Source organism: Dendropsophus ebraccatus, chromosome 1 (assembly GCF_027789765.1).
Source record: "Dendropsophus ebraccatus isolate aDenEbr1 chromosome 1, aDenEbr1.pat, whole genome shotgun sequence".
Classification (NCBI taxonomy): domain Eukaryota; kingdom Metazoa; phylum Chordata; class Amphibia; order Anura; family Hylidae; genus Dendropsophus; species Dendropsophus ebraccatus.
Window position 1 is genome coordinate 166,664,346 of NC_091454.1, and position 25,233 is coordinate 166,689,578.

At 42.5% G+C, this 25,233-nt stretch overlaps 2 protein-coding genes across 3 annotated transcripts; both read left to right on the forward strand.

Moving 5' to 3' along the window:
• The first annotated feature begins 288 nt into the window (after positions 1 to 288).
• Positions 289 to 22,462, forward strand: LOC138779731 (putative olfactory receptor 2B8). 2 transcript variants are annotated; one of them, XM_069956622.1, is made up of 2 exons: positions 289 to 323; positions 21,524 to 22,462. In XM_069956622.1, the coding sequence occupies exon 2, from the start codon at positions 21,536 to 21,538 to the stop codon at positions 22,460 to 22,462; it is 927 nt and encodes a 308-aa protein (XP_069812723.1). In that variant the 5' UTR covers positions 289 to 323; positions 21,524 to 21,535. The 2 variants fall into 2 exon arrangements, with proteins under 2 accessions (XP_069812723.1, XP_069812724.1); XM_069956623.1 differs by lacking the exon at positions 289 to 323 and adding an exon at positions 16,675 to 16,712.
• Positions 1,982 to 2,929, forward strand: LOC138783625 (putative olfactory receptor 2B8). Its single transcript, XM_069958556.1, has one exon. The coding sequence runs from the start codon at positions 1,982 to 1,984 to the stop codon at positions 2,927 to 2,929; it is 948 nt and encodes a 315-aa protein (XP_069814657.1).
• Positions 22,463 to 25,233: the final 2,771 nt, after the last annotated feature.

A 25,233-nucleotide genomic window follows, 5' to 3' on the forward strand; every position in this document is an offset into this window, starting at 1 on the left:
AAATATGGCCATATTTTTACATCAAAATTACAGCCGTATTTTACAGTGTATTTCGTGTTGTCATTCAAGCATAAGAAGTGTCACACTCTCTGTCCATTACTTTTATATGATATTTTTCATCATGTTTCTGCTCTTCAGGTTTTCGGTTGTACCTGAGATGGTGAATGGAGCTTTACATCTTTGGTGTTTGCCACAAACCGCATATACAAAAAATAGGAGATCTTGCTCCTCTATGTCTGTATACACATCCTAACAATCAGCATCATTGTGGAAGGAATTATACAGCACTACTGAACAGTCTAAGCTGTGAATCCAGCACTGGGGTGAGATTTTTCATTTACAGTAGCTTCTGTGTATTCTCTTAGCTGTCTCTGGCCAGGCACTTTCCTCCCATCTCCCTTCACCTTTCTATAGAATTGTATTGTCAGTATCGATAGTTGGATGGGGCCCTAGTAAAAATAAAAAAAAGGGGGGTCAAGGTTTAAATGAGCTACAAATATGCCCAAAATATGCCATATAGTCATTGGAAATGCATAAATTACTGTGTTTCTAAGAAAGTAAGACATCACCTAAAAATAAGACCTAGTTTTTGCTGGATTGCTAAATATAAGGCCTCCTACCACCTGATGTAGAGCTGCGTCACCTGCCGTCATACCGTACGCTGTCCCTGCTGTGCTGTATGAGTGTGCTTTGGTGAAGCTGCCATATCATACTCTCTGACCCTGCTGTGCATGTGATGTGTGAATTATTCTTCATGGAAAAATAGGACATCCCCTGAAAATAAGACCTAGCGCAACTTTGGGAGCATAAATTACGACACTGTCGTATTTTAGGGGAAACATGGTATTTGCCAAAGAGTAAGTTTATAGAAGAGGCAAACATAAAGGAGAAGTATTGTGAAGTAAAGTATTGTGCTTCCCCCCAAGAGTTATACAAATCCCCAATAAACACTTATTACGCGAAATGCTTATAAAATGTTTTTGTCCCTGCACTTACTACTGCATCAAGGCTTCACTTCCTGGATAAAATGGTGATATCACGACCCAACTACCAGAGCTGTGCGGGCTGTGGCTGCTGAAGAAGATGATGGCAGAGGGATGTTCAGTGTCCCTCCAGTGCCCTGTGTCCCTCAGTGTCCCCCTGCCATCATCCTCTCCAGCAGCCACAGCCCGCACAGCTCTGGGAGTCGGATAGTGACATCACCATTTTATCCAGGAAAACTAAAGGCCCTATTCCACGGATCGATTATCAGCCATATTCGGCCGATATCGTTACAGCCAACAATCGTCCCGTGGAATAGGAGGCCACGATCAGCTGACGTCGTTCATCTCGGCTGATCGTTGAAGTCGTTTGTCTTTCAACATGTTGAAAGACAAACGACTTATACAGCAACGATCTGCTGCCAACACTCCGCGCAATAGGAGCGGCGGCAGCAGACCACCGCTATATCCTATCGGCTGCCTGGACGATCAGCAATCACCCGGGCAGCCCCCCCCCCCCCCCCCGCAGCTCCCCCCTGGCCCTTCCCGGACTCACCCGCTCACTGCTGCCGTATGTAAGAGAGGCGGCAGCGAGCGGGAACAAGGAGCAAACAAGCACTAATAGCGCTCGTTTGCTCCTCACTGTCGGCCCGTGTAATAGGGCCTTAAGACAAAAAGTGTACACTTAAACCAGTCATAAAGACGTAGCAGATAACCTAACCTCACACTAACGGGGAATTTATGAATCCTGCGCCCTGATAGGCAGGCCTGGAGGAAGGGGGGGGGGGAGTGTTAGCTATCATGGAGAAAATGTACACCAGCTCCAGATTTGCCAGCTTCGTCCAGACTGCACAGTATGCTGTAGCTGCACCAAATGTAATGAAACAGGGGCCATTTATTGTATTACCTAGTTTAGTTTTTTTTTTTCAAATAACCTAACTACCATGACATTTTTTAATATATTCTTTTATCTACAGAATCCATAGACTCCAGGCATGGACATGGACACATGGAACTACACCAGAGTTCATGAATTCATTCTGCTCGGAGTTACCAGCCGCCCAGATATTCAGATATTATTATTTGTGATATTTTTACCATGTTACATTATATCACTTAAAGGTAACACAGCCATTATTGTGATCAGTAGGATAAGCTCCCGGCTTCACACCCCTATGTATTTCTTCTTGAGTCACTTGTCCTTTTTGGACATCTGGTACACGTCAAGTATAGTTCCTGTAATGCTCATACACTTTTTGTCAGTGAAGAAAAGCATATCTTTTACTGGCTGTTTTCTTCAGATGTTCATTCATCTCTCACTAGGAGGGATGGAGTGCTATATCTTGTTGACAATGGCCTATGACCGCTATGTGGCTATATGTTCTCCATTACACTACACTTCTATTATGCATCCTGTCTTCTGCATTAGGATGGCAGCTGGTTCATGGATTGGAGGTCTAATAAACTCACTTGTTCACACAGTATTTGCAATACAATTGCCTTATTGTGGTCCCAATGTACTTAATCACTTTTTCTGTGAGGTCCCGTCAGTGCTGGAGCTGGCCTGTGCAGATATATCTCTTAATAAGACGATTATTTTCTTCTTTGCTATGTTGGTGGTGATGGGTCCGTTTTTTCTTATTCTCATTACATATGGTTACATCATTTCCAGCATACTGAGGATCAGCACATCTGTGGGGAGGAGGAAGGCCTTCTCCACCTGTGCTTCACATATTATAGTTGTATCCCTGTTTTATGGCACCATTATATTCATGTACATGAGGCCAGGATCAACCCATGTAGCCAACCAAGATAAAATGGCCACCTTGTTCTACAGTGTTATTACACCAATGCTCAATCCTTTCATATATACCCTCAGGAATAAGGATTTAACAGGAGCATTTATAGACATTACAAGAAAAAAACACGGCATTGGACAAATGAGATAACCATTAATACCACAAATTATGTCTTTTTACACAAGAATTCCTAATTTATTTATTTATTTATTTATTTATTCATTTAATGCATTGTTTAGGTCTAAGAAAATTTATTGTTAGCTTGAACAAATAGCTTCTTACCTGACTGTTTCACAAATTAATGGGGGACTTGAGACTTTAACAGGTGTCCCCTACTCAGCAGAGTGGAGGGTGCCTGGTAACATAGGTTTATACTATGAGTTATACTTCCTTTTTTTGTTCTAATTTTTGTATATTTTGTTCCTTCAGGGGATGTCTGGCTGATTAAAGGGCTTATCCAGCGCTACAAAAACATGGCCACTTTTCCCCCTCTCCTGTCTCCAGATTGGGTGGGGTTTGGAACTCAGTTCAATTGAAGTAAATGCAGCTTAATTGCAAACCGCACCTGAACTGGAGACAAGAGAGGGGGGAAAGTAGTCATGTTTTTGTAGCGCTGGATAACCCCTTTAAATCTGACCTATCATGTCTTTTGCAGAATGTTTTGCAGAATTAAATGTATACATAAAAAACTAAAAAAACATGGCTAAAGAGCTGTACTCACTGGGTGCCAGCACTACTCCAATAAAGTGGTCAGAAGTGTTAATAAAATAAAAAAGAAGGTTTATTATAATGCACATATGATGCATTTTGGGAATCAAGTTCCTTTCCTCAGAAAAATTGCATCATGCCCCCTTATCTGACATGACCACCAGAGGAGTTATACTTACCTTTCTTGCAGTCCGATCGGCGATCTTCTTACAGAGCATGCCACAGGCAGCAGGCTGTATGTGAATATTGCTCATAACACTGATCTATGCAATGGCATCGCATTGATCAGTATATGCAATCCAATGATTGCTTGTAATAGTTCCCTAGGGGGACCTAAAAAGTGGAAAAAATAAAAAAAATTTAATAATATGGCATCATAAGCCCATCCCCAATAAAATTTTATATCACTGCCCTTTTCCATTATAAAAATAAAACATGTAAACATGTCTGTTACATTACATACTAAAATATGTAAAAAAAATTATTAAAATGTCCCATCTACATCTATATGGGATGTAATTTATTTTTTTTGTGCCATGATCTCTAGTTTTTATTAGTATCATATTTGTGTGTAACGGACATTTTTATCACTTATATTTTTTTGCATATATATTACATAATATATTAAATATATACTGTATAGAGTGACAAAAAATCAGCAATTCTGGTATTTTTTCCCTATTTTCATTTATGCTGTTCATCACAAGGGAATAAATATTATAAGTACAAGCCAAAAAGACAGAAATGGCTGCACATCGCACCCATGGCTGACACGAAAGCTTGTTCAGCTACATTTAAAACCAACATCAGAAGTTAGTATATAATTTGGCCAAACCATATTGCCTCATGTACCACGTGCAGGTCTTCTGATACACATGAGTCCCTAACCAAACATCACCATGCCAGTCAGCGACCACAATCCCCGCAAAACGTGCGCAAGCAGAGAAGAGGGGCCACGGAATGGCCCTGCAACCCCATTGTCACAGGACCAGACCCAAAAGGGCACCCCAAACCCCGCAGGCGCCACCGGCGGAAAAAGTGGACGCCAAGCAACACAAGTGTGAACAAGCTCTTTTTCCGCCGGTGGCGCCTGCGGGGTTTGGGGTGCCCTTTTGGGTCTGGTCCTGTGACAATGGGGTTGCAGGGCCATTCCGTGGCCCCTCTTCTCTGCTTGCGCACGTTTTGCGGGGATTGTGGTCGCTGACTGGCACGGTGATGTTTGGTTAGGGACTCATGTGTATCAGAAGACCTGCACGTGGTACATGAGGCAATATGGTTTGGCCAAATTATATACTAACTTCTGATGTTGGTTTTAAATGTAGCTGAACAAGCTTTCGTGTCAGCCATGGGTGCGATGTGCAGCCATTTCTGTCTTTTTGGCTTGTGCATATTTTATGTATTCTGTCCCTTTTTTCATTGTGGCTAGCACTCGTGCTGTGTAAGACCCATGTGATCCAAATTAGCAGGAAGCACCTGTGTACATAAGGGGAGGATCTCCTAGTATTCTCCCATTCTACCTGCAGAGGAATGGAGAGAGGTAAGAGCTTGTTTACACTTGTGTTGCTTGGCGTCCACTTTTTCCGCCGGTGGCGCCTGCGGGGTTTGGGGTGCCCTTTTGGGTCTGGTCCTGTGACAATGGGGTTGCAGGGCCATTCCGTGGCCCCTCTTCTCTGCTTGCGCACGTTTTGTGGGGATTGTGGTCGCTGACTGGCACGGTGATGTTTGGTTAGGGACTCATGTGTATCAGAAGACCTGCACGTGGTACATGAGGCAATATGGTTTGGCCAAATTATATACTAACTTCTGATGTTGGTTTTAAATGTAGCTGAACAAGCTTTCGTGTCAGCCATGGGTGCGATGTGCAGCCATTTCTGTCTTTTTGGCTTGTGCATATTTTATGTATTCTGTCCCTTTTTTCATTGTGGCTAGCACTCGTGCTGTGTAAGACCCATGTGATCCAAATTAGCAGGAAGCACCTGTGTACATAAGGGGAGGATCTCCTAGTATTCTCCCATTCTACCTGCAGAGGAATGGAGAGAGGTAAGAGCTTGTTCACACTTGTGTTGCTTGGCGTCCACTTTTTCCGCCGGTGGCGCCTGCGGGGTTTGGGGTGCCCTTTTGGGTCTGGTCCTCTGACAATGGGGTTGCAGGGCCATTCCGTGGCCCCTCTTCTCTGCTTGCGCACGTTTTGCGGGGATTGTGGTCGCTGACTGGCACGGTGATGTTTGGTTAGGGACTCATGTGTATCAGAAGACCTGCACGTGGTACATGAGGCAATATGGTTTGGCCAAATTATATACTAACTTCTGATGTTGGTTTTAAATGTAGCTGAACAAGCTTTCGTGTCAGCCATGGGTGCGATGTGCAGCCATTTCTGTCTTTTTGGCTTGTGCATATTTTATGTATTCTGTCCCTTTTTTCATTGTGGCTAGCACTCGTGCTGTGTAAGACCCATGTGATCCAAATTAGCAGGAAGCACCTGTGTACATAAGGGGAGGATCTCCTAGTATTCTCCCATTCTACCTGCAGAGGAATGGAGAGAGGTAAAAGCTTGTTCACACTTGTGTTGCTTGGCGTCCACTTTTTCCGCCGGTGGCGCCTGCGGGGTTTGGGGTGCCCTTTTGGGTCTGGTCCTGTGACAATGGGGTTGCAGGGCCATTCCGTGGCCCCTCTTCTCTGCTTGCGCACGTTTTGCAGGGATTGTGGTCGCTGACTGGCACGGTGATGTTTGGTTAGGGACTCGTGTATCAGAAGACCTGCACGTGGTACATGAGGCAATATGGTTTGGCCAAATTATATACTAACTTCTGATGTTGGTTTTAAATGTAGCTGAACAAGCTTTCGTGTCAGCCATGGGTGCGATGTGCAGCCATTTCTGTCTTTTTGGCTTGTGAATAAATATTATAATATTGTTATATTTCAATAGATCGAACAATTACAGTAGCACATAATGGCATGCAGGTATAGCATTCGTCGTCTCGTCACAGGTGCCCATGCCGTACCCATACAGCCTTGGTCGTCTTGGGATTAAACAATAGGCTATGTTCAAACAACGTCAAAAATTTAGAAAAGGCGCCCGATTTTGAAATTTAAAAAAAACGTCTGCTTTTGCTGCAATTTAACTGACTGCAATGGCAATGCATTGAAGTCAATGGGAAGATGGAGGTCCAATGCGCACAATGCATTAAATAATGGACGTTTTTACCACGGACGTCAAAATAATGAACATGATCATTATTTTCGGACGTCTTTTGCAAACAGCGGACGTTTTTTCTTTTGTCACCGTTCTTTGTCCGTTTTTACTGTTAAATTCAATGGACTTTTCAATTAAGCCACACTCAAAAGGCAATTAGTAACCCAAACTAGAATAATGTACCAACAGCCATCATTGCAAGGGGAGGCCAGACAGTTAAATGACGTCCGTTATTTTGGACTCAAAATGACGGAGGTTATTTTAAACGGAGCTGAAAAAACCTTGTGTAAACATAGACTTAAGATTCTTCCATGCAAAAATTCCTCTGTATTTTGATAATTACAGCCGTAAATAAAGATAATTATAGTGCTTGAAAAGCACTATATTGTAATCCGTATTCTTCTTCCGTTTCTTCTTCTTTTTCTTCTTCTTCCAGCCATTTTTCTGCGCGTAATACAGCCCGAACCGCTTTGTGCACACACTCCATTCAAACTGCGTTTCGAAGCCCTCAGCGGTGTGTGGTGTGCTATCTATTTTTCGTTTCGATAAGAAATTTACGTTTAAAGACCCCGAATTTCCTATAGAAAATAATGGCCCATTGCAAATAATGGCCACACTCTAACCGCTAACAGCCAATCATAGCACATATGCAAATAGCTGAAATATAGCAGCCAATAGGAACTCTAAGGTCTCGTCAGGCCATGTATCACACCATCCACAGTCACATGTCCACTATTGGCCAATAGAAGATGTAATATATGGAAGGTCCTTAACGATTTTGTCTCACTGACATGAGTAAGATTGTCATGGTAACCGAGCAATGATCTTTACCATTATAAGTACTCAGATCGCTCTTAAAGGGACCCAGGTCGCCCTTAAAGAAACGCAAGTCACTCTTAAAGGGACCCAAGTCTCTCTTAAAGGGACGGGAGCCATGTCGCTCTTAAAGGGACCCAAGTCATTCTTAAAGGTACCCAAGTCGCTCTTAAAGTGGCGGGACCCAAGTCGCTCTTAAAGGGACGGGACCCAAGTCGCTCTTAAAGTGGCGGGACCCAAGTCGCTCTTAAAGGGACGGGACCCAAGTCGCTCTTAAAAAGTCCTATGTAGCTCTTAAAGGGATCCAAGTCGCTCTTAAAGAAACAGGACCCAAGTTGCTCTTAAACGGACGGGACGCATGTTGCTCTTAAAAGGGACCCATGTTGCTAGGGCGATCTGGGTCCCTTTAAGAGCGGCCCGGGTCCCTTTAAGAGCGACCTGGGTACCTTTTAAGAGCGACCTGGGTCCTTTTAAGAGCAAAATAAGTCCCTTCAAGAGCAAAATATGTCCCTTTAAGAGCGACCTGGGTCCCTGTAAGAGCTAAATATGTCACTTAGAGCGAAATATGTCCCTTTAAGAGCGACCTTGGTCCCTTTTTAGAGCAAAATATGTCCCTTTAAGAGCAAAATGGGTCCTTTTAAGAGCAACCTGGGTCCCTTTAAGAGCAACCTGGGTCCCTTTAAGAGCGAAATGGGTCCCTTTAAGAGCGAAATGGGTCCCTTTAAGAGCGACCTGGGCCCCTTTCAGAGCGACCTAGGTCCCTTTAAGAGCGAAATAAGTCCCTTTAAGAGCGAAATGGGTCCCTTTTAGAGCGACCTGGGTCCCTTTAAGAGCAAAATATGTCCCTTTAAGAGTGAAATATATCCCTTTAAGAGTGAAATTAGTCCCTTTAAGAGCGACCTGGGTCCCTTTAAGAGCGACCTGGGTCCCTTTAAGAGCGAAATATGTCCCTTTAAGAGCGAAATTGGTCCCTTTAAGAGTGAAATTGGTCCATTTAAGAGCGACCTGGGTCCCTTTAAGAGTGAAATATGTCCCTTCAAGAGCGACCTGGGTCCCTTTTAAGAGCAAAATATGTCCCTTTAAGAGCAAAATATGTCCCTTTAAGAGCAAAATGGGTCCCTTTAGAGCGATCTGGGTCCCTTTAAGAGTGAAATTGGTCCCTTTAAGAGCGAAATGGGTCCCTTTAAGAGCAAAATGGGTCCCTTTAAGAGCCGCCTGGGTCCCTTTAAGAGTGACCTGGGTCCCTTTAAGAGAGATTTGGGTCCCTTTAAGAGCGAAATGGGTCCCTTTAAGAGAGAAATGGGTCCCTTTAACCCTTTAAGGACATGGCCCATTTTCGTTTTTTACGTTTTCGGTTTTTCCTCCTTGTGCATAAAAGGTCATAGCACTTGCATTTTTCCACCTAGAAACCCACATGAGCCCTTATTTTTTGCGTCACTAATTGTACTTTGCAATTACAGGCTGAATTTTTGCATAAAGTACACTGCGAAACCAGAAAAAAATTCAAAGTGTGGTGAAATTGAAAAAAAAAACGCATTTCTTTTATTTGGGGGAAATGTGTTTTTACGCCATTCGCCCTGGGGTAAAACTGACTTGTTATGCATGTTCCTCAAGTTGTTACGATTAAAACGATATATAACATGTATAACTTATATTGTATCTGATGGCCTGTAAAAAATTCAAACCGTTGTTAACCAATATACGTTCCTTAAAATCGCTCCATTCCCAGGCTTATAGCGCTTTTATCCTTTGGTCTATGGGGCTGTGCGAGGTGTCATTTTTTGCGCCATGATGTGATCTTTCTATCGGTACCTTGATTGCCCATATACGTCTTTTTGATCGCTTTTTATTAAATTTTTTCTGGATTTGATGCGACCAAAAATGCGCAATTTTGCACTTTGGGATTTTTTTTGCGCTGACGCCGTTTACCGTACGAGATCAGGAATGTGATTAATTAATAGTTCGGGCGATTACGCACGCGGCGATACCAAACATGTTTATTTATTTATTTGTTTACTTTTATTTAAAACCTGGGAAAAGGGGGGTGATTCAGACTTTTATTAGGGGAGGGGGCTTTTTACTATAAACAACACTTTATTTATTTTTTTTACACATATACTAGAAGCCCCCCTGGGGGACTTCTAGTATATACACTTGGATCTCTCATTGAGAACTCTGCAGCATAGATATGCTGCAGAGATCCATGAGATCTGCACTCGTTTGCTTTCGGCTGCTGCAGCCGAAAACGAACGAGTGCCGAGCCGAGGACGGCGCCATCTTGGACGCGTCCCCGGCCGGCATCAGTAATGGAGATCGCTCCTCCGGGACAAGGTCCCGGAGGAGCGATCTCCCCCACTAGACACCAGGGAAACGTTGCCTCCGGTAATCGGAGGCAGCTGTCAACTTTGACAGCTGCCTCCGATTAGCTAATTAGCGGGCACGGCGATCCGACTGTGCCCGCGAATAGCAGCGGTCCCGGGCTACTCGCGGCACCCGGGATCGCGGCACTTCAAAGCGGGGCCGCCGCGCGGCCCCGCTTTGAAGTGCAAGTGAGGACATAGGACGTACCGGTACGTCCTATGTCCTTAAGAGGTTAAGAGCGAATTGGGTCCCTTTAAGCGTGAAATTTGTCCCTTTAAGAGCGACCTGGGTCCCTTTAAAAGCGAAATATGTCCCTTTAAGAGCAAAATATGTCCCTTTAAGAGCAAAATGGGTCCCTTTAAGAGAGACCTTGGTCCCTTTAAGAGCAAAATGGTTCCCTTTAAGCGTGAAATTGGTCCCTTTAAGAGCGACCTGGGTCCCTTTAAGAGCGAAATATGTCCCTTTAAGAGCAAAATGGGTCCCTTTAAGAGTGACCTGGGTCCCTTTTAAGAGCGAAATATGTCCCTTTAAGAGCAAAATATGTCCCTTTAAGAGCAAAATAGGTCCCTTTAAGAGTGACCTGGGTCCCTTTAAGAGCAAAATGGGTCCCTTTAAGAGCGAAATTGGTCCCTTTAAGAGTGAAATTGGTCCCTTTAAGAGCGACCTGGGTCCCTTTAAGAGCGACCTGGGTCCCTTTAAGAGCGAAATATGTCCCTTCAATAGCGAAATATGTCCCTTTAAGAGTGACCTGGGTCCCTTTAAGAGCGAAATGGGTCCCTTTAACCCTTTGAGGACCAGGCCCAAAATGACCCAGTGGACCGCGCAAATTTTGATCTTAGTGCTTTCGTTTTTCCCTCCTCCCCTTCTAAGAGCTCTAGCACTCTCAGTTTTCTATCTACAAGCCATGTAAGGGCTTATTTGTTACAGGAATAGTTGTACTTTGTAATGGCGTCATTCATTTTACCATAACATGTATGATGGAATTCCAAATATATTATTTATGAAGATATAAATAGGTGAAATCGTAAGAAAGAAAGCAATATGGTAACGTTTGGGGGGTTCCTGTGTCTACGTAATGCACTATATGGTAACAGCGACATGACACTATTATTCTATAGGTCAGCCCGAACACAACCATATGCTGGTTTACACAGATTCTCTAATGTTATATATGTATTTTTTTATGAAATCCTTTTTTTTGGCAATTAAATATTAATAAAATGGGACTATTGTGACGCTTATAACGGTTTTATTTTTTCACCTACGGGGCTGTATGGGGTGTCATTTTTTCCGCCATGATCTCTAGTTTTTATTAATACCATATTTGTGAAGATCGGACGTTTTGATCACTTTTTATAGATTTTTTTAAATATATAATGTAACATAAAATCGGTAATCTGCGCACTTTTTCCCCTCTTTTCGTGTACGCCGTTCGCCGTTCGCCATGACGCTTGTTATATTTTAATAGATCGGACAATTACGCACGCTACGGTATATTATATGTTTATCTATTTATTCATTTTTATATGTTTTATTTATATAATAGGAAAGGGGGGGTGATTTCAACTTTTATTGGGGGAGGGGTTTTGGGGTTGTGTGTTAGTGTTTTGAACTTTTTTTTTTTTACACTTTTGAAGTCCCTTTGGGGGACTTCTACATACAGTACTTTGATTTCTACACTGATGAATGCTATGCCATAGGCATAGCATTGATCAGTGTTATCGGCGATCTGCTCATTGAGCCTGCCTGTGCAGGCTCAGTGTAGCAGATCGCCGATCGGACCGCAGGTAGGCAGATAAGAGACCTCCGGCAGTCCGTTTTACCGATCGGGACCCCTGCAGTCACACTGCGGGGGTCCCGATCGGTAAGTGACAGGGGACAGGGGACAGGGGTTAATGACACGCGGCAGCGCGATCGCTGCAGCGTGTCATTACCGGTGAGGTCCCGGCTGCTGGCTGCAGCCGGCCCCCACCTGCTATGAAGCGCGCTCCGCTCCGGAGCGCGCTTCATAGCGGGAAAAACACCCAGGACGTAAGGTTACGTCATGGGTCGTCTGGGGACAGACTTCCATGATGTAACCCTACGTCCAGGGTCGTCTAGGGGTTAAGAGCGAAATGGGTCCCTTTAAGAGCGACCTGGGCCCCTTTCAGAGCGACCTAGGTCCCTTTAAGAGCGAAATGGGTCCCTTTAAGAGCGACCTGGGTCCCTTTAAGAGCGACCTGGGTCCCCTTAAGAGCGAAATATGTCCCTTTAAGAGCGAAATTGGTCCCTTTAAGAGTGAAATTGGTCCATTTAAGAGCGACCTGGGTCCCTTTAAGAGTGAAATATGTCCCTTCAAGAGCGACCTGGGTCCCTTTTAAGAGCGAAATATGTCCCTTTAAGAGCAAAATATGTCCCTTTAAGAGCAAAATGGGTCCCTTTAGAGCGACCTGGGTCCCTTTAAGAGAGAAATTGGTCCCTTTAAGAGCGAAATGGGTCCCTTTAAGAGCAACCTGGGTCCCTTTAAGAGTGACCTGGGTCCCTTTAAGAGCGATTTGGGTCCCTTTAAGAGCAAAATGGGTCCCTTTAAGAGCAAAATATGTCCCTTTAAGAGCAAAATATGTCCCTTTAAGAGCAAAATATGTCCGTTTAAGAGCGAATCGGGTCCCTTTAAGAGCGTCCTGGGTCCCTTTAAGAGCGTCCTGGGTCCGTTTAAGAGCGAATTGGGTCCCTTTAAGCGTGAAATTTGTCCCTTTAAGAGCGACCTGGGTCCCTTTAAAAGCGAAATATGTCCCTTTAAGAGCTAAATGGGTCCCTTTAAGAGCGACCTGGGTCCCTTTAAGAGCGAAATATGTCCCTTTAAGAGCAAAATGGGTCCCTTTAAGAGCGACCTGGGTCCCTTTTAAGAGCGAAATATGTCCCTTTAAGAGCAAAATATGTCCCTTTAAGAGCAAAATGGGTCCCTTTAAGAGTGATACTTTTAGAGAGATGTGTCTAGTGTGCGAGAAATACCTTGAAGTTGCCGCTTTGCCGTGTTCACTCCACGAAATCAAGGAGAGTACTCACACAGATGCAGACTTTGCGTTCATTTATTTTTCTTAAATCGGTATCTCGTACAGGACAAATTCAAATGCTCACAGGCTGGCGTGTTCCACTCTCAGTCCAAACCATCCAACCTCGCGGCGGACGTTTCGGAGGACAGGCTCCTCCTTCCTCATGCGCATGAGGAAGGAGGAGCCTGTCCTCCGAAACGTCCGCCGCGAGGTTGGATGGTTTGGACTGAGAGTGGAACACGCCAGCCTGTGAGCATTTGAATTTGTCCTGTACGAGATACCGATTTAAGAAAAATAAATGAACGCAAAGTCTGCATCTGTGTGAGTACTCTCCTTGATTTCGTGGAGTGAACACGGCAAAGCGGCAACTTCAAGGTATTTCTCGCACACTAGACACATCTCTCTAAAAGTATTGCTGTTATATAGCGGATTTAGTGGAATCCGTTGGATGTGTATGGACTTATATACTGCTTGGGAAGTGCGGTGTTGGTTATTTATTGTCTCCCTTTAAGAGTGACCTGGGTCCCTTTAAGAGCAAAATGGGTCCCTTTAAGAGCAAAATTGGTCCCTTCAAGAGTGAAATTGGTCCCTTTAAGAGCGACCTGGGTCCCTTTAAGAGCTAAATGGGTCCCTTTAAGAGCGACCTGGGCCCCTTTCAGAGCGACCTAGGTCCCTTTAAGAGCGAAATGGGTCCCTTTAAGAGCGACCTGGGTCCCTTTAAGAGCGACCTGGGTCCCTTTAAGAGCGAAATATGTCCCTTTAAGAGCGAAATTGGTCCCTTTAAGAGTGAAATTGGTCCATTTAAAAGCGACCTGGGTCCCTTTAAGAGTGAAATATGTCCCTTCAAGAGCGACCTGGGTCCCTTTTAAGAGCGAAATATGTCCCTTTAAGAGCAAAATATGTCCCTTTAAGAGCAAAATGGGTCCCTTTAGAGCGACCTGGGTCCCTTTAAGAGAGAAATTGCTCCCTTTAAGAGCGAAATGGGTCCCTTTAAGAGCAAAATGGGTCCCTTTAAGAGCCACCTGGGTCCCTTTAAGAGTGACCTTGGTCCCTTTAAGAGCGATTTGGGTCCCTTTAAGAGCAAAATGGGTCCCTTTAAGAGCGAAATGGGTCCCTTTAAGAGCGAAATGGGTCCCTTTAAGAGCAAAATATGTCCCTTTAAGAGCGAAATATGTCCCTTTAAGAGCAAAATATGTCCGTTTAAGAGCGAATCGGGTCCCTTTAAGAGCGTCCTGGGTCCCTTTAAGAGCGTCCTGGGTCCCTTTAAGAGCAAATTGGGTCCCTTTAAGTGTGAAATTTGTCCCTTTAAGAGCGACCTGGGTCCCTTTAAAAGCGAAATATGTCCCTTTAAGAGCTAAAAGGGTCCCTTTAAGAGCGACCTGGGTCCCTTTAAGAGCGAAATATGTCCCTTTAAGAGCAAAATATGTCCCTTTAAGAGCAAAATGGGTCCCTTTAAGAGAGACCTTGGTCCATTTAAGAGCAAAATGGTTCCCTTTAAGAGTGAAATTGGTCCCTTTAAGAGCGACCTGGGTCCCTTTAAGAGCGAAATATGTCCCTTTAAGAGCAAAATGGGTCCCTTTAAGAGCGACCTGGGTCCCTTTTAAGAGCGAAATATGTCCCTTTAAGAGCAAAATATGTCCCTTTAAGAGCAAAATGGGTCCCTTTAAGAGTGACCTGGGTCCCTTTAAGAGCGAAATGGGTCCCTTTAAGAGCGAAATTGGTCCCTTTAAGAGTGAAATTGGTCCCTTTAAGAGCGACCTGGGTCCCTTTAAGAGCGACCTGGGTCCCTTTAAGAGCGAAATATGTCCCTTCAATAGCGAAATATGTCCCTTTAAGAGCGACCTGGGTCCCTTTAAGAGCGAAATGGGTCCCTTTAAGAGAGACTTGGGTCCCTTTAAGAGCGACCTTGGTCCCTTAAAGAGCGAAATGGGTCCCTTTAAGAGCAAAATGGGTCCCTTTAAGAGCGACCTGGGTCCCTTTAAGAGCAAAATATGTTTCTTTAAGAGCGAAATATGTCCCTTTAAGAGCAAAATGGGTCCCTTTAAAAGCGACCTGGGTCCCTTTAAAAGCGAAATATGTCCCTTTAAGAGCAAAATGGGTCCTTTTAAGAGCGACCTGGGTCCCTTTAAGAGCGAAATGGGGCCCTTTAAGAGCGAAATTGGTCCCTTTAAGAGCGACCTGGGTCCCTTTAAGAGCGACCTGGGTCCCTTTAAGAGCGAAATATGTCCCTTCAAGAGTGAAATATGTCCCTTTAAGAGCGACCTGGGTCCCTTTAAGAGCGACTTGGGTCCCTTTAAGAGCGAAATTGGTCCCTTTAAGAGCGACCTAGGTACCTTTAAGAGCGACCTTGGTACCTTTAAGAGCGACCTGGGTCCCTTTAAGAGCTACCTGGGTTCCAATAAGAGTGACCTGGGTCCCTTTAAGAGCGAAGGAACCCACATTGCTCTTAAAGCGACCCAGGTCGCTCCTAAAGGGACCCATGTCGCTCTTAAAGGGACGGGAGCCAAGTCTTTAAGAGTGAAATTGGTCCCTTTAAGAGCGACCTGGGTCCCTTTAAGAGCGACCTGGGTCCCTTTAAGAGCGAAATATGTCCCTTCAATAGCGAAATATGTCCCTTTAAGAGCGACCTGGGTCCCTTTAAGAGCGAAATGGGTCCCTTTAAGAGAGACTTGGGTCCCTTTAAGAGCGACCTTGGTCCCTTAAAGAGCGAAATGGGTCCCTTTAAGAGCAAAATGGGTCCCTTTAAGAGCGACCTGGGTCCCTTTAAGAGCAAAATATGTTTCTTTAAGAGCGAAATATGTCCCTTTAAGAGCAAAATGGGTCCCTTTAAAAGCGACCTGGGTCCCTTTAAAAGCGAAATATGTCCCTTTAAGAGCAAAATGGGTCCTTTTAAGAGCGACCTGGGTCCCTTTAAGAGCGAAATGGGTCCCTTTAAGAGCGAAATTGGTCCCTTTAAGAGCGACCTGGGTCCCTTTAAGAGCGACCTGGGTCCCTTTAAGAGCGAAATATGTCCCTTCAAGAGTGAAATATGTCCCTTTAAGAGCGACCTGGGTCCCTTTAAGAGCGACTTGGGTCCCTTTAAGAGCGAAATTGGTCCCTTTAAGAGCAACCTAGGTACCTTTAAGAGCGACCTTGGTACCTTTAAGAGCGACCTGGGTCCCTTTAAGAGCTACCTGGGTTCCAATAAGAGTGACCTGGGTCCCTTTAAGAGCGAAGGAACCCACATTGCTCTTAAAGCGACCCAGGTCGCTCCTAAAGGGACCCATGTCGCTCTTAAAGGGACGGGAGCCAAGTTGCTCTTAAAGGGATGGGACCCAAGTCGCTCTTAAAGGGACGGCACCCAGAATTAAAGTTAAATGGAAGTCACTGGTAAAGGGACGCTCTTTTCAAGCACTATGTATTTCCCTGGAAATGCAAATCGAGTTAAATTTAAACTCTGTTTCCTAAATGTACTTGATATACAGTACTCACAGGTCTCTATTAAGTAAAATGTAAAATACTGTATATCAACCAATTTACACACAATAACAATTCTGAGACTTTAATTAAAAAGTTAAACCTTTTCTTCTGCCCTGTGGGACACAATCCCTTATGTAACATATAAATAGTTTAGCTACAGCTTATAATGTGCTCATTACAGAAGCTGAGCTCCCTACAGACAAACCTGCCCACGACCTGTAAGGACCTGAATCTGTAGGCCTAATTCAAACATGGTGTGCAGTTAAAATACTGAGATAAAGAGGTCAAATTTGACTGAAATTTTTTTTCCACATCATCACAGGTAACTGTCAGTGGGTAATCTCCTTGTGTCCAGTTACCACAGGTAAGTATTTATTTAAATGATGTTCATTATGTATATAGCCTTAGAGCTTGAAACGCATAGATCAGAGAGGTTTTTTTTATGTTATGCTTTTAGGGTGCGTTCACACCTACAGGATCTGCAGCAGATTTGATGCTGTGCTCAGTTATTTAAATGAAATCTGCTGCAGAAAATCAGCTGCAGATCCTGTAGGTGTGAACGCACCATAATTAATGTGGATCTAATAAAAGTAAAGTTTTGAATCAACATTGGATAGAGACACTGCTGCTGGATTTCCCATGTTTGCTTAACTATTGCTCAAGTAATTTTGAATTAATAATTTTATCTGTGTATTATGAAATGTAGCTAATATACTATAATATACTGAATATATAATATAGCAGAGTATATGAACATCTTACTGATAATACATGCCATATTTAGTGCAATGATTTGACATTGCCCAGTCTAATGTATGCTATATATTTATGTATGTATGTATGTATGTATGTATACTAACTATTGTATATTCTATTGGACTCAAGAAAAGGGTTTTATTGATATACATGAAGTCCAGGCTTAATGCATGCTTCTTGCAACTTAGACTCCCCTCTGAGAAAGGTCCATTGAGACTAAAATGTCTAGTACTAACTAAAAGGCTGCCCTAACACTAATGTGTATCAGCTGCTACCTCCCTATATGTGCTCCATATACTTTATCAAAACACTGGAATATAATTAGTTGTGTGACTACTACAAGAGCTCCCCTGTCACCTTATAACCTTAGGGGTGTGCATCTGCATCTGGATGCATTACTGCATATAGTAATCGGTGGAGGTCCAGCAGCACTAGACAGTCCCTTTGGATGCAGATGCACACTGAAGCCAACTATCTCAGTAGGTGGGTGTATGAACAGGAACAAAAAACCAATCCAACAGCATCCAATCTTCTAAAGAGTCTTCAAAACTTTATTGTGCTCACAAGCAGATACGTTTCGACTCACAATGAGTCTTTGTCAAGTATATATATACTTGACACAGACTCATTGTGAGTCGAAATGTTGTATCTGCTTGTGAGCACAATAAAGTTTTCACTTTTTGTTCCTGTATTACTGCATATATCTGATTTAAAAAAAAATACATTAAAAAGCATATCTGACATCACTGTTTGATTCAGTTAAGGCTGCAGAATGCTAAGGACCTACACTGAATAAACATTTTCTAGAAGTATATAGGGATGAACCTGGTTATTTTGTGCTGGGGAGGCTTATATACTGTACATTTCACATGGGCTAAAAGTTTACATTAATGGCATTTGACCACTGAACCCTAAGGGGGGAATTTATTATGAGGCTGGCATACCAAATCTACACCTGCTTACAGCTTTCTTTGGATGACAGAAAACACTCAGGCTCCCTTGCGAGCCGACCAGTGTCCCCTCTGCAGGGAGAGAGCAGGAGTGGTAGCTTTTTGAATTTAGTGCTGCCGGATCAGTGGAGAGCGGCCTGCGGAAGGCAGGCGACTGTCGGCAGCCTGAAGAGGGGTGCCTGGACCTCAGGAAGAACAGTGTCGGTAGCCTGGAGAAGGATCCCCTGGGCTCCTGCAGGCTAGCGGTGGTGCCCGCCAAGTGGGGAAGAGGTAGGAGCGGCAGCTATTTAAACCTGGTACTAGCATCTTCACTTTATAAGACTTTGGGGGGGGGGGGGGGGGGAGAATCAGGAGCGCCGGCAGGTAGATCTCAGTGCCGGCAGCTGCCAGATTAGCATGCAATGACTGTCATTGCTGGAGGGTGATCAGTGGCGGCCTGGAGGCTCTCTGGGCTCAGCCATGCTAGCTTTGGTGTCCTCCAAGTGGGGAGAGGCATGTTGGCGCCGGCATGTTCGCTTTTTAAGACTTTGGAGGAAAAAAATTTAGACAGTTTGGGAGATATTTATTACTGTTGCTCCCATGGTGTACGCCACAGAAAAAGGTGCAGATTCTTACCTTTTCCACGCCTGATGGGTACGCAGGGGGGACACAGCAAAGTGAGAAGGAGTCATGGCCATTTCCCACACCAAAATGATCATCGTTTACACCTGCAAACAGGCTTAACTATGCAGAAACCTACACCTGCCCCGAAGCAGGTGTAGATTTCTTTGCAACCCTGCAGCAGGTGCAGGACCTGAACAGCTTTACCTCTTAGTAAATCCATCTGGGTAAATGGGGTCAGTGCTTTATTTAAAATTGGCATATGAGTATGGCACCATTAATAAATATGCAAAAAAAGGTCAGCGGAGCTTCAGTTAAGAGTCTCAAAACATGGGACTAGCCAGATATCCCTGCAGGGAAGAACATAACAAAGGGATGGCTCCTGTACGGAGACCACCAAAGCCACCATATTAACTCAATTACTAGTCTAATGATATGACCAGAAAAGTATGGCAGTATTAATAAATGTCTCCCACAGATTGATATTTAAAGGGAACCTATCAGCCCCTGTGCTGGGGCAGAGCCTGGCCGACCCCCCGCTGCAGACCCATATACTTACCGCTTCCACAAAGTCCTAGTCCCGGAGCCCATCCCACTGCCGAAATATCCCCGTCTAAAGCCGCGCGCGCTCATCAGATAAGTCTGACACCCATAGAGGATTATTAATATTATTGTTTATAGGTATCAGGGATGTACATCCTACTATGCAAATCTTAGCCTGTAAGTTATTCATCTTATTTAAAATAATATTAACTAGATACTGGAAATCTAACACACTCCCGTCAAAACAAGAAGTGATATTGGCCATCAATACAACTTTTGTATATGAGAGGATGATAGCCATAAATAAGCAATCCTTCGACCGATTTTCCAATATATGGAAACCATGGTCTAGTTCCCCCCTCTGTGTTCCCTTTTAACACACTAACAAGTGCCCTCAAGGAAGGTGTGTAGAGATTAGCTAACAATTATCTACTATAATCCATATAAGGTCCTTTGTGCCCTTTGGCGTAAAAATTACCTTTTTCTTATCTCATGATAATGGTAAATAATAGCATTCCTGGCTAGTTGACACTATTATTAATATATAGGTTAATGACATTAGATGTATAATGTAATTATTCTTATCCTTTATTTTTGTTGTTTTCTTTGTGTTATATCTTTATTAGGTTACTGGATCTTTGACTTTGGATCTATATGTGTACTATGTTATATGATTGTGTCAATATGGCACTATAGTGCTTTATTCATGTTTTACTAAAATGTGTTTTTGAAAAATGATAAAAACGATTGAACCGGAGAATGACGGCTCCAGTCATTCTCTATGGAATTTGAATGGGGGGGGGAGGGGGGGCTTTTCTTTAAATTTACATGCACTATGATGAAGCACAAACTGAATTGCTTGCTTCTACTATGATGTGAACCTATTCCACTGCAATAAAGGAAAAAACACTTGTGCTGTTCCACTGGTCACTCACAGAGCTGATTTGGGCCTTGTGTGGATTTTCTGTTGGATTTGTACAAAAAAACCTCAGCTTTATATCTAGTAGGCACAAACTTAAATCAGTCAGAAAGATAAAGCAGATTTTAGCTATGTTCACACAACGTCTTTTCATCTCCGTTTAAAACGACGTACGGCATTTTGAGTCTACAATAACGGACGTTATTTAGCAGCCTGACCTCCCCTCTGACAGGTGCACTGACAGGTGTTTGTACATTATACTAGTTTGGAATTACTAATTGGACTTTGGCTGTGGCTTAATTGAAAAGTCCATTGAATTTAATAGTAAAAACGGAGACAGAACGGTGACAAAAGGAAGACTGTGTGTGAACTACAAATAAAAAAACGTCCGCTGTTTGCAAAAGACGTCCGAAAATAATGATCATGTTCATTATTTTGACGCCCACAACAAAAATGTCTGTTATTCAATACACTGTGTGCATTGTACGTCTGTCTTCCCATTGACTTCAATGCATTGCATTGCAGTCAGTTAAATCTTGGCAAAAACGGACGTTATTTTAAATATGAAAATCGTCCGCCTTTTTAATATTTTTGACGTTGTGTGAACATAGCTTTTTAGTGCATTTTTAGGCTAAATACAGTCGTAATTTTCAGTGAATATAAAACAATGTGTGAACAGGTGAAAAAAGCAACAACCATTTTTAGCAAAAGTATGTTTTAAATAACGAGATTGGGCCATGTTCACTCAATGTTTTTTCAGCTCTGTTTAAAATGACATCCGTTATTTTGAGTATAAAATAACATATGTAATTTAGCAGCCTGGCCTCCCCTTAGTGCAATGACTGGTGTTTATACATTATTCTAATTTGGGGTTACTAATTGGCCTTTGGGTGTGTCCTTATTGAAAAGTCCATTGAATTTAATAGTAAAAGCGGAGAAAGAATGGTGACAAAAGAAAAATTGTGTGTGAACAAGTAATAAAAAAACATAATGCTCATTATTTTGACATCCGCAGTAAAAACGTCCATTATTCAATACACTGTGTGCATTGGATGTCCGTCTTTCCATTGACTTCAAAGCAGATCCATTGCAGTCAGTTAAATCTGACGGACGTTTTTTTAAATATCAAAATTGGCCTCCTTTTCTCTATTTTTGACGTTGTGTGAACATAGTCTCGGAGTGCATTATTATATTGAAATTATGGCCATATTTTACCATTTTTTTTACTACGTGAACATAGCCTTAGACTGCCTACCCTAAGATAAATTGCTATTTAATTTGTAAGAGAATGCCTAGTATAGGGTAGCTTCAACATATGTCATTTCTTGTATTACCTAGCGTGGGCACAGGGATTTTTACAAATAACCCAATTATCATGACTTTTTTAACATATTCTTTTATCCACAGAATCCAGTCTACATGGACACATGGAACTACACCAGAGTTCATGAATTCATTCTGCTTGGAGTTACCAGCCGCCCAGATATTCAGATATTATTATTTGTGATATTTTTACCATGTTACATTATATCACTTAAAGGTAACACAGTCATCATTGTGATCAGTAGGATAAGCTCCCGGCTTCACACCCCTATGTATTTCTTCTTGAGTAACTTGTCATTTTTGGATATCTGTTATTCATCAGTAATAGTTCCTGTAATGCTCATACACTTTTTGTCAGTGAAAAAAAGCATATCTTTTACTGGTTGTGTCGCTCAGATGTTCATTCATCTCGCCCTAGGAGGGACGGAGTGCTACCTTTTGTTGTCAATGGCCTATGACCGCTATGTGGCTATATGTTCTCCATTACACTACACTACTATTATGCATCCTGTCTTGTGTATTAAGTTGGCGTCTGGTTCATGGATTGGAGGTCTAATAAACTCACTTGTACACTCAACCTTTGCACTAAAATTGCCTTATTGTGGTCCCAATGTAATAAATCACTTTTTCTGTGAGGTCCCGTCAGTGCTGGAGCTGGCCTGTGCAGATATATCTCTTAATAAGACGATTATTTTCTTCTTTGCTATGTTGGTGGTGATGGGTCCATTTTTTCTTATCCTCTTTACATATGGTTACATCATTTCCAGCATACTGAGGATCAGCACATCTGTGGGGAGGAGGAAGGCCTTCTCCACCTGTGCTTCACATATTATAGTTGTATCCCTGTTTTATGGCACCATCATATTCATGTACATGAGGCCAGGATCAACCCATGTAGCCAACCAAGATAAAATGGCCACCTTGTTCTACAGTGTTATAACTCCAATGCTTAATCCTTTGATATATACCCTGAGGAACAAGGATGTGACAGGAGCATTTGCAGATATAAAAAAAAAAATATAGTGTCTAAGGAAGGCTATGGGCATTGATACCTATGAATTTCCTAATTTCTTTCATCCAAGTCTCTGCAGAGGGAGAGTTATGGGAAGTGCTATTAGGGGAGCTGTATTTTTATAGATTTGTATTGCCTTCCTTACCTAGCTATTTGACAAATGTTTTGGTATTCATTGATATCTGTTTTGGTATTGACTGATGATTTGGTATCATCTTGTTTAAAGGTTGTTCATTGTGTCACTTAAACCTAGTATCATCTTGTTTGTAGATTGGTCATTGTCCAGAGTTGGTTTTCATTGGAGCCTAGTTATTATGTTGATTCTTTGCCTATCTCACCTGAAGCCTTAGAGCTGGCCACTCTATGGCAGAAGATGCGATAGACCAATAATCTCTGTATACCAAGCTTATACAACACTAGAGTGTATATTTTTTGTTTAATTATGGCTTTATCAATAAAGATACATTTTTCAAGTAAAGAAAAGTATGCTCAATTATGTTTTTAGTAGCTTATGGTAATTTTGAGTTTTTTCTGTTACATTTAGATATATAATATGCGGGATAATTGACTAGAATTATGCTGCGTTTACACGGAACGATTATTGTTCGAATTTGCACAATAACAATCAAATTCGATCGTTATCGTACGTGTAAACGCAGCGAACGATCAAACGACGAGCGAGAAATCGTTCAATTTGATCCTACATGTTCTTACATCGTCGTCCGCAAAAAATTCGCAGATCGTTCTGTGTAAACAGTCGTTCACCAATTTAACCTATGTGCGAGATAGGCTTAAGCAGCTAAACGCAGCATTAGAGACCTATATGGAAAAAAATAATATGATACTTTCCCGCAATCTGGAACTATTCTTTGTATTAACACTAGGGTGTATAAGCCATTGTTTAATGGGTGAAAAATCTAAGGCAGATAGGAGGAATAAAGAATAATTATATATCGTATAGAGGATGCTCACATGGTGTTGGTTCCCATCAGTGCTCTACATTATGCTGTACATGCTTTCACGGCTGATGTTTGGACAGATGATGGTTAAGCTCTTGGTGATGGTATTGTATGTACTTACAGACCTAGAGAAAGAGGAGCTGCTGCACCTCATACCTATGGTTAACACTAATGTCTTTCGGCTATATTTAAAAACCAACGGCAGAATGTTGGTATCTAATTTAATCAAACCATATTGCCTCATGTACCACGTGCAGGTCTTCAAGGACACACGTCCCTATTCTAAAACAACACTGTGCTGGTCAGCGACTGCAAAGCCCACAAGGCAAGCGCCAACAGGGAAGGGGGGCTACAGAAAGGCCCTGCAACTCCACTGTCACAAGACCAAACCCCATGGCCCCCCACACCCCGCTGGCGCCGCCAGCGGAGAAGGTGGCCGTCAAGCAACACAAGTGTGAACATATTACTTTCTATGATTAATTTGTTGTTGTTATTATTATTATTATTATTTTTATTATATTAAACTTAATTGTATCTTAATTTGTAGATTTCTTTAAATACGTATCCAAATCGGTTTAATAAAATTTGGCAAACTATCTTAATGGATAGGTTACCCTAGTAGGGGGTCTATGCCACCACCAGAGGTACTCTGTAGATTTGGTTACTGTAGTTACTCAAGTATCAGGAGAGGTGAAATATAAAGAATGGTGAGGGATTAGGTGATGATGTGGGTACCATGCTTTATAGTTCATCACCAGGAGAGGTGAGGTGATCAACTATAAAACATGGGCGGAGAAGGACACTGGTAACTGCTGGTATATTTTTATGTTTATGGTATATTCATGGCTGAAATATAACTATGTGTATGATATATTCATGGCTGAACTATAACTATGTGTATAGTATAGTCACTGCTGGTTTATATATATGTATGCAGTATATTCACTGCTGGAACATATGTAGGTGTGCATTATATTAACTGCTAGTATAAATTGTATATATCTATTTGTATAGTATATTCCCTGCCTGTTTATATGTATATGTACAGTCAGGGCTGTATTTACCAGTGGTCTAGGCACCCGTGGTCCGGTGCCTAGGGCAGAACCTTTCAGGGGGCAGCACCAAGGAGCAGGGGGAAGGAAACAATTATTTTTTTTTTGTCTCCCACCACCCGTTCAGACCGGTAAACCTGGTGTCTTTTCGAGGAGGGGGGGGGGGGGGGCCGAAGGTGATATTGATCAGGTCTGGTATGGCTGTGTTGCCCAGTCACAGTTTGTTTTAAGCAGTTAAAAACCATGAAAAACACGATTCATACAATGTTTCTACATGTAGAGAAATGCATGTGGCCGAAACCACACTCCCCAATATGGAGGGTCTTCAGGTTTAGTGCCTAGGGCAGCAGCAGCTGTTAATATAGCCCTGTGTACAGTATATTTACTGCTGGTATATATTAATTTGTGCAGTATATTTACTGCTGGTATATATCTATGCATGAAGTATATTCACAGCTGGTATATCTTAATATGTGCAATATATTCACTGCTGGTATATATTTATATGAAAGGTATATTTACTGCTTTTGTGTATGCAGTTGTGTACAGTTGTATTTTTCCCTTGATTTTCGTATGCCCTCAAAATAACTCAACACAACAATAATTAAAGAGAAACCAAGTTTAAAATAATACACCATGCCACCTATTGGTTTACTCTTCCCAAGGCCCACATTCATACTGATAGTATTAAAGCATGTCCAAACTGTAATCGAAAGGGGAGTGATTGTTTCATGGCTTGGTATCATGCCCAATATCGAGACACTTCTGGGT